The 10,531-nt window shown below is 33.4% G+C and overlaps 2 protein-coding genes across 2 annotated transcripts in view; one reads left to right on the top strand and one right to left on the bottom strand.

Annotated features, from left to right (window-relative positions):
* Positions 1-8,402, bottom strand: part of LOC135126668 (acetylcholine receptor subunit alpha-like 1) — a 55,468-nt gene extending 47,066 nt beyond the window's left edge. Inside the window, exon 1 of the mRNA XM_064052724.1 lies at positions 8,268-8,402. The gene's annotated coding sequence lies outside the window, so the exon portion shown is untranslated. The remainder of the gene's footprint in view (positions 1-8,267) is intronic.
* Positions 8,403-8,686: 284 nt separating this feature from the next.
* The window catches only part of LOC135126671 (uncharacterized), a 38,774-nt gene continuing 36,929 nt past the window's right edge, over positions 8,687-10,531 (top strand). Inside the window, exon 1 of the mRNA XM_064052727.1 lies at positions 8,687-8,726. Within this exon, the coding sequence (XP_063908797.1) occupies positions 8,721-8,726 (6 nt within the window). The 5' untranslated portion in view covers positions 8,687-8,720. The remainder of the gene's footprint in view (positions 8,727-10,531) is intronic.

The following is a 10,531-nucleotide window of genomic DNA, read 5'->3' on the forward strand; positions in this document are numbered from 1 at the left end:
CCGCTTTTTAAAACATAAAAAAAAAGATTTTGCGAATTTTTACTTGTGGTAATCTTTATGTATTATAATTAGAGTTAGGTACAACCGAAGTGATGGGTAATCAACCAGATAAATATTGAAAACGACGGCACGACGTCTTAACTAAACAGATGTATGGAGTTACGTTGTGAAGGTAGTACCAGATATTTCTTAGCAGCCTGGATTCAGGTATGGGGAGCAAATTATGGAAAAACATGTACGAAACTGGTGTCGACATACATTAATTTTTTTATTTTTTTCTTCCTTGTTGTAATGTCCACTAGATATGATGTTATCTTCTTCTAAATGGAGCGACTATTGCCATTGGTGGATTATTTCGCGCACTGTTTTCAAATACTATAGAGGGGACAATGTTAAAATTAAAATATTACACCCACAAGATCTAAATAGTTAACTGTCGGCTCCCCTTAATTTTTGCTACTACCTATTAACTATTTATAAGCAATATGACGTATAACGTATTTCCTAACTTATTAAATACCACTAAACTAACCGAATATGTGCTCATTACTAAATAAATTCGATTTGACTAATTTGCTCTTGATTTTAGACTGCTTTGAAGCAACATTGTGTAACTCATTTTTGGAAATTTGATAAGACTCGAACTTATAAAAGAGCAACAGATTTCACACTAGAAAAAGATTTTGACTTGTACGACCACAGGATGATAAATTGTATGAAATAAGAAGCGATTTACGCTAATTGAATATAAGAACGACAAAATTTTGCTCGTGTGTTTTCATGCGGTAGAACATGATGAAGAAAGAAACGCATGGTACATACACATGCTGGTGATGTTGGTCCCAGCACTTATGTTGTTTTTACATTTGGTCAACGTAGATATACTAACCGACATTGAAAACCGAACACCAAGGACGAGTGGGAATTTTATAATGATTTTAACACCATATATTTACAGAGGGTCGGTGACCAATCGATGAAAATTTCAAGTTAAAAAATCAAAGAAGAACCAAGTTTTTAGTAATAATGTGTTTGACCACCTCTAAGACGTATGCACTCATTGACTCCTCTTGGCATGGATCTGATAAGATCATCTTTATCCGGCTGAGGTACCGCATCCCATACGAGCGTATCTCATGTCATAAAGCTTCTAGGGTCTGTGGAGGATGCATTAACTTTGTGAGCTTTTTACCCATTAAATTCCATACATGTTAAATGGGTGAAAGGTCAGGTGAACGGGGTGGCCATGGCAAAATATTGACTCAAATTGATTTAAACTAAAACATGCAACATGAGGACGGGCGTTATCCTGTTGAAAAAGGGATTTGGGAGCGTCTGAATATATGGCAAAAGATGGGGTTCTGCAATCTCGTGGATGAAACGATGAGCATTCATGTTGCCTCTAATAAAGACTAGAGGTGACCTGCTTCCATACGCCATAGCACCCCATACCATTACCCCCACAGTCCGATGCATTTGTCTTTCCATTGCAAATTGCAAATTCCTCCGTTCTCCTCTTCGTCTTCTCAGCCTTACCCGACTGTCATGCATTGCCAAACACAACCAGGATTCATCACTGAAGACGATGTTGTTCCGAAAGCTGTCGTTCTCTGCACCAGAGCAGCCGGTCACAGCGGTGTGCAACCGTGAGCGGAAGCACATAATGAGGACGATACAAGAGAAGTCCAAAGGACCGTATTCGCCTGGAAATCGTTCGTACTGTGACTAGTCGTCCTGTCTCAGCCAACCATTATCTCCAATTGATCGAGAAGTTGCAAAACGGTCTCTTAAAGCTGAAAGTCGAAGATGGCGGTCTTGACGATGTGTTGTTTTTTTTATATATCGGATGTTTCACCTAAGACTATATTTCATTTATTTTTCGGCCGACTTTTTTCAAAATTTGTATTTACGTTTATTGAAGGCTGAAGAGTTAGTTTTATATGTCAAAAATTTATTGGTTGTTGTGATCTTTAATTTTAAATCTATTATTTCATGTGAGGTAAGAAGAAAATTTCGGAATTATTCCTCTTTAAAAAATTTGCTCTTGAAATGGCAGAAAACAAGGATTTTCATTAATGCGTTCAAAACAAATTTGGCCCTGAAAACATTTGCATGTTTTTTCCTTAAAATTGTTGGTCAACCCTGATGGAACAACTAATTTTCTCGCACTTTTGTCACTTTTGAAGTTTCAATTTTGTGCTTCTTTTAAAATGCCTGAAATTTCAATTTTTTTGAGAAAAAAAAATATATGTGTATGGAAAATGTCGCAGAAGTATTCCTGCTACGATTCGAGTTCTCAAGCAATGGTTTCCGGAAGAAAATCTGACAAAATTCAGAGTTAAACATGTGCTTAATTTATGTGAAGATACCGGTAGAGTTCGTCAACTAAAAAGTATTCCATGTGATTAGAGCACCCACCGCAAGGAAGGATTTGCAAAATAGAATTCGACACGCTTTTTCCAGCATTATCGCCAATATGAGCGGCAATAGATGCAATTCTAAATCAAACAACAGTCAACCAGATTTACGAATTTAACTCGTTACTATGGAAATTTGCAATTTAACACTCTTTAAATTTAACAAGTTTGATTCAGAATTGCCCTTAATATGTTACAAATTGTTGTCATAGATTTTACAAGGCGATTACAACTGTGCATGGAAGATGGAGGAGTTTTTGAACGTTAACTAGTGTAATAAGAGATTTAAAAAGTTATGAAAATTTTCGGGAGTGTATGACACCTCAAGTGTTAGTGAGATGTAAACACATAGGTCGTCACATTACGAATCTCACTAACACCTGGTTGCTAAGATTAAGCACATAAACGAAACACAATGAATGCTAGAGAACTCGATGGAATATGCTGTACTGATGAGATCAAACAAGATCGAAACTGCAGTCTACAGCTGTCCAAAGGTTGTCTAGCCTTGGGTGTGATTAAACACTTTGCAATTTAGAGGAACGCGGCCGCTATCCGCGAAAGTGGTGACCCCAATGCACAGATAGGTAATTCAGCGTCCGGCGGAGCTTTTGTCTGGGAAGTAGCTGTTTCTGTCCACTAAGACACGATGTATGTGTTGCTTGGTGTATTAAGTATCACAAGTTCAATTAGCCATTTAGCTGTCTAATGAATCAGTCGAGATTTCTCAGCTATTTTTGATGCTTTTTGTAGATAATTACCATTGTTGGTGAGAGTAGTGTCATTTACAGGGATATGCAGAAGATATGAATAATAGAGGTGTAAGAATAGATTCTTGGGGAACGCTCAACTTAGTAGAGATTTTTATTTCTTTCTCTTTAAAACTAACACTTTGGGTACGAGTGGTGAGAAAGAATCTTAATAGTCTACAACTTAGAGCATGTAAGTTGTGTGTATAAAGTCTACGAACAGGAGTGATGTGAGATGAATTCAATCAAATGTACTTAGTTTAAGAATTCAGGAAATTGTGAATTATATGAGTTCACAGTGGATCTGCAAAATATTTTTGAGATAACTTGCTCAGATATTTCGCAAGGACTTTCTCAGAACTTAAGAAAACAGTGAGCAGTGAGATAGGCCGATAGCTGTTTATGGCTTCAGGATAATCTTTTTTAAGTAATAGCTCCACCACCGCGTTCTTGAGACAATATGTGAACACACTCTGAGTTTTGCAGTTATTAATAAGTTTAGTCAATGCACACACAATAGTGTTAATAGTTTTCAACACTTCCACATTGAAACAGAATAGCTTGACTCGTTCTCAAACTCACAACAGATATTTCTTTAAGCATAAACTAGTTATGACATAAAATACCATAGTTTGTTATTCACGGATAGAAGGATGACATGATTTTGAGACCAGGTAGATTGTTAACTATATCAGATGCAATGTGATTCTGTGTTTAGAATTTATGGTTCTCCAACTGAAGTAAAATTTAGTGTGAAAGATTCTAATGAAGGTATGACTTTTTGACTACAACGTATTACTATTGAAAGTATCTAGCTAAATGTTTCAGTTTATATGTATGAAGGATGTTTTATCTCCACTCATAGATTAGACTATTTGAGAAATAAATGAAGCTAGAGAGACTCTAAAAAATAACTAATAAACTGGAGAGCATAACTATAGCCCCACCTGCAATTTTCATTTTTTTTGTCGTTCACTACAATTGTAACTTAATGTAACTTACAAGAGTGATAAAAAAGACAAAAACAATAAGTAGGAAGTGTATTTGAATTTATTTTTAAACAATTAATGACTTAGGTATTGAAAAAAAAATGTAAAACTGAATGGTGCATAACTATAGCCCCAGTTGAAATAAAAGAAATTAAAAAAAGTTTGCCATGGCCCTACTGTCAAAACATAATTTCACTTTCATTAAATGGTATTTCTTTGTGACAAGAATCGTGAGAATGTCTCGTGGAAGTTATTTAAGTAATTTAGAAAATCGTTACAATTACAGGGAGCGACAAAAAATTGAAAATTGCAGATGCGGCTATAGTTATGTTCTCCAGTTTAGTTTGGTGAAGTATAGCCGAGTTAAACACAAAATTTTATGGTAAAATGATTTTCTGAGTGTGTTTTTTCATTGCGCTTTGTCGATTTCCATAGGTCAAGCTAAGGCAGTATTGTATTCGAATTCGTCTGCTGACTAGGTACTTCCAAGTATTCTCGATGTTTCATGACCCCTGGACTACGAAAAAATAGGTCTCTCGTTTCCGTCTGTCAGTCTGCTGTTTGTCGCCTGAGTCTGTGTCAATCCTCAAGTGAATAGTACAATGCAATTTCTAGCAATAAGAATACAGGTTTTGCTTACTAATGCAAAAAATATATTCGTGTAATATTTAACATTTAGTTTCATTTGATTTCACGACCAGATTGTATTATTACAAGTGCGCGGAATTCTATCTCAGTGCTGCAATTCCCCAGTTGAAGTAAGGTATGTTTTACGGCGAGTAGCGGGGACGCTTTGATCTGGTCCACAAGGTCGTAGCCAGTGCGTCTCTAGGAGTGTTTACAGCTAAGAAAAAAGCTACTTCTATATTACTTCAAATAATAATACTCGGTGCCCTTTATATATTTTCAACCATAGCATTTGTGATCTTGAAATATTATATTATGTTTATATACTCCAAAAGAAAAATATATTTGTAATCAAAGTATCGACGCGGCAGCACTGGATCGAGCGCATGAGATATTATTCCACGCGTTGATTATTACACTTCTTATATGCATCTAAATAAATAGAACTCATTTTAATGAATGAGGATGCAAGAATTGAGTATATACGGTCGTGATAGAATGAAATAAAATTAAAAATTGTGTATGCACGAGGGAAAGACCATAAGTAGAATGTGGAAAATTAAAACAAAAACTAAAACAAAGAATAGACAACCCAGGAAACATGAAGCAGTATTTTTATTATAATCCCAAGCGTGTTAGAAAGTTTATAGAGGAAGACTTGAGATAAAAAACAACGTACTTTTTATGACCATCAAAGGTCCACTCAAATGAAGGCAATAAAATTTTATTGCATAATTATGAACCATTACTTTAAATGAACATATAACTTGACTAACATTATGACGGAATATTTTACAGAAATTATTTGGTACAATACAAGATTTTTTTAAGTGTTGTTTTTTATAACATCAATTTTACTTTCAAAACAACAATTATTATTATTTTGGCTTTGTCACCGCTGTCAGAGGCAATATAAATTAGGATGGACGACTGTGATCTTTAAAGGCAATGAAAAGATAAACAACAGACAAGGTAATTTTTATTTGGAAGATTTTTTAAATTTAAAACGAGACTTTGTAATTAATCAAATTGTTCTTAGTTCTGCATTTTTTTAAAATGTTTACATAAATATTTGTGGTGAGATAATGCAAGTTCGGATTAGCATTATATCCAAAATGCATGGTAAGAGTATAGGAACATATCTTTAGCATGTTTATTTCACGTAATTGTAAAAAAACAGTGCTTATTTTACAAGTTTTGTCACTTTATCACCTAGGGAAGTTTCTAGGTCAAGTTGAAATTATCGCTTTTTTACTAAAGATTACACTCCATGTTGTCCGTAGTCATGCAGTTCAAAGAATTGGATTGATGAATTCATGAAATCGAAATCTTTTTGGAAGAAATACTTGACCTACTACCTTGTCATAAATTTATAAATCAAATAATTTGCATGGGTACGTTTGGGTTACTTAGATAATGAGGTTTTTATAATAATTGGAGGTATTATTAACAGGCAACACCGAAAAACAAGTTCTAAAACATTTATCTTGTGAGGCACTATTATGTATGTGAGTATGTATTAGTTTTTCAAAAATTTAGATAAGCATATACGAGTATTAAGTGTTTCTGAAGTGCTTTTTCCAATCCTCGTTTCGTCTAAATGTGTAGAAAATTTTCACAGCGTGTGGTAAAACCATTTGTTGGCTTAGAGTAATTTAACAAAAGATACCTCCCAAATATTCATGTTATTCTACATGGTTTGCCGAAACAAGCATCTGGGAAGTAGGCGCTTTTGAAAAAATTAATTGCGAATAGAAGTGAATCATTGATTTTGTTATTATTAATATTATTATTGTTAATGATATTATTGTTGTCATAGAGCGGAGACAAGAGCCTGTTATGTTGAGCACAAGGAAAACAGGGCCAGTGCTAGCTGTTCACTACGGTAAGGGGGTGTTCTACGTTAGAACGATATAGAGGTTGTTCTGTAAAAAAGTGGGAAATCGCTCGCGTGTTGGACCATCGATGTGAATTACACTCAAATGACAAGTCTAAAAGCACATTATTTTGTACATTTTAAATATAATCTACTTAGTAAGATTTTGAGATGACATAATTAAATTTTTAGTGGGGATTAGCACACAAATTTTGGTTAGCGTTTCACCATCTCAGTAATTCTAGGCAGACGACAGATGACGTCTAGAAACATTCTTTAGTTTATGCTTAGGTAGTAATAATGGAGCAAAAGTAAAAGATGAAATTTTAAAATAAGGAAAAATTTATATAACAGATTAAAGGAGGGAATAATATAAATATATTTTTTAAAATAAAATCTTAAAAACAATAAACGAATACGTAGTAATTGTTACACTACCTTTTGGATCATTGATTTGAAAGCAGAAGCTAACTAGTTTTAATGCAGCGCCTCTGAAAATGTGAAATTTGTATGAGTAATAGAAAATTGTGAAAAAGACGGTTTCAAAAAAAAAACTATGTGTAAGAAATAATCTCGAGAAGGAGCAGACAGTACATTAAAGTGGTAAGAAATTTACTGTAAAAAAACACCAAACAATGAAAAGGGATTATTATTTTATAGTTATAATTAAACATCGACAGATTGATTCTTGTATTAACAGTAAATCTAAAGATTCTTAAATGATTTTCTAAAATAGGGCATGAAACATCAAAACCTCAATTATTTGAAAATTCGGAATAACATTTGAACTTTTTTAATGTAAGGACAATTGTCATATTGATGGCAAATGATGGATGACTAACGATATCCTAAAGTTTTGACGCTTAAAAACACAAGGCAAAAAGTAAACTCAGACAAAATTTGAATTTACTGGTAGACTCTCCAAAGAAAAGCAGAACTGAGATAATTGATCAAAATCATCGTTAGCTTCCCGTAAATGCTTTTCTTTGTAATGACTTATTTATTTTGTGCGATAATAATCTCTTGTTGATGGTATAATGCCGTAGCGTGAAAAGCATCGGCAGAACTCAATTTGTCGAAATACAATATTTATATGATCGAATCGGTTTTTCTTTAAGTGAATCAGGAGGAAGCAATTTCGTTCAAATTTTTTTTTTATATTCAGGAAAATATATTTTGGTTTCAATACAACATCTTTGTGTGGTATTAGTTTTAAGTTTTTGCCACGGATGAATCGTAAATGTACAGTGATTGAAAACTGATTGTATATTTGCATGCATGGGTAATTAAATCGAGGAAACGAAAAAAAAGTAGCATAACGTAAATCAAACAAATTGTTTTGAGTTAGGGGAGTATCACGTACGTGTTTTATAACAATTCTTTGGAGAGCTTCAAGTGGTCGTTGTTCTAAACAAGTTTCCGATAAAAATGTTATCTCTCCAGTCAGCACGCATCAAGATCATGAAGACAAAGATTTAAGATGACAAAGAGCCGTCGAGTGGAGTTTTTAAGTCATGCAGTGAACGCCCACTTTCAGTGCTAAACAGTCGTCAGAACTTCAGTTTTGTTTAAAAGTAACGTTTATTTAGTAAAAGATCGAAGCTCTTACCTCTTACATGATCTGCCCATCAAGTGTAAAAACGCACGTTGTCGATTTACTTTTCATGTTATCACGCATCACCGTCACTGCGACGTGGTCCTGCAAGAGTTGTGCTGTCGGCAGGACATCCCTAGCTACTGGGGTGCAGCATCCCTTAGCAGTTCTTTGATATGACGGAGGTTCGCGAACGGATCCGAGGAAAGCCAGTCAATACCCGGTCGGAGACTCGATCCGGAGGGCGGACCGGAATTATCGCTAACACCATGAATGAAGGATTCACCAACAGCAATGCGATATGCCGCACCACTTCGGATTGATTCCCGTATTAATTAATTATGGAAAGTTACTCCTACCCAGTTGTTATCTACAGCGGAAGGACACGTAATTGATGGCTTTGGAAAGCCAAAAATCTACTTCCTGTTATTCTCGCTGGATCAAGATCGTCCAACAGGCTACAAATACATGCAGGTACAAATTTTGGATTATTTAACATAATGAGATAATTGTAAAAAGGGACATAACCAGAATTGACATATTATACATATACATATGTACATATGTGTATGTATATAATTACAAAAAAATTGGCAGCTAAAACGATAAATACATATTTAATGCAAATATTTACAGTACATTAATTAACTGATAAAGTCACAGATTCTTGGGATCAAATTAACTAATCCAAACGATTAGCACCCATTGTAAATAGTACGTATTTAATTTTTTATAAACCTTATCGTCAAACAAATTTCCTCGTCAGTTATAATTTTCAAATTTTACTCTTGCAGTCGCTATGTGATAGATTTGGTACTACGGTGATTTTACTCTCAGTAAATGATGAGTAACGGTGTTTCATATAAAAAGCACATATATTAAAAATTCCATATAATACGTTCCACATCTTAAACAATGCATAACGCTTTTTCTTCAAAAATGATTGAAAGGATTGAAATTCTGATATCTTAATCTTATTTTTGCCATTGTCGGTGTTAAATCATTTTGTATAAAAACCTTGCGTAAGAGTGAATTCCTCTTTAGGGTTTATGTCTAAATCAATACAAAATTTTCTAATAGCCTCGGTTGAGTTGTTTATCCTGTCTCCTTTTTTTGTGGAGAAAGAAAAAAAAAAAAGAAAAATGGAAAATTTCATGCTTTAAAATTAGATTCTATAAAAATTTTTATATAAGATAATTTTAGTGCTCTCAGCCGTTTCATTAATAATTTCATATTATACGTTATATTTTATATATTGTTTTACAAAACAAAAGCTTTTAATTTAGTTTCTGAGTCAATTCATGGATGTTTATTTTTTATATACTTATGTATTTTTGCTTTTCGACAGTTAATTACTCCCTATTGTAATAGGGTCATTTTCAAGAATAGTTTTTACTTTATATCTATATGCAACTACCGTCTTTTTACAAAAATAAAACATTATTCCAAAATATATTATACATATTTCTTTCGGTTACAAATAGGTAGGTAATAATTAAAGTGTTAGAAATATAAAACAAAATTGTTTACCGTAGTTTTGAAGCCACACAAAGTATTGAAAAATTCTTTAACAGACACTATTGACAACAACAAAATTCGTCGGTTGTAATGCTGCGAAAAATTTTTGGCAATGATTTCTTAAAACAAACACTTTGACTGGGAACAGAACACGTTGTATATGTAGCTTCTTGCGTAAATTTTCACATCAATTTAACGTTAAAAATTTGGTCTACATTTTTTTAGGTTGTACTTGACATCATTAACTTATGTAAGTATATAATATACATACTTCAGTTTGGATGTAGTGTAACACAGTGGTGTGGTCCCAGGAATTTAGAAAATGAAATGAGGCGTTCATAATTTAATCAAAAGCATTAACTTTCTGATCCATTAGTTTGAGACGTCATCAATATTCTGTCGGGACGATTACACAAATGTAGTTTGGCGTTTTACTATTTACATGTTATTCTTCAGATACATCTAAAATATCAGTAGTCGCTTCGGAAATTGTCTACCAAAAGCGTTGCGCATAGTAGACAGGCGACAGATGACAGACAGACCGAAATGGAAGATCTTTATTATTTTTTTATTTATTTTTTATTATCTCGGAGCTATGAAAAAATATATGTATATATAAAATTGTACAAAACTTTTCTAGAATTACAGAACATTTTACTTTAAACAACATTTATTGTTTAAAATTGTTACTAAATGTTTTCTTTAAAAATCAGTTTGGAATACTTGCGGTTTAAAATGGTAAAATTATGTAAAATAGTGTG

The sequence above is a fragment of the Zophobas morio genome, unplaced genomic scaffold (genome assembly GCF_036711695.1).
Source record: "Zophobas morio isolate AGI-343-1 ecotype UQ-CSIRO unplaced genomic scaffold, CSIRO_AGI_Zmor_V1 ptg000011l, whole genome shotgun sequence".
NCBI classification, from domain to species: Eukaryota; Metazoa; Arthropoda; class Insecta; order Coleoptera; family Tenebrionidae; genus Zophobas; species Zophobas morio.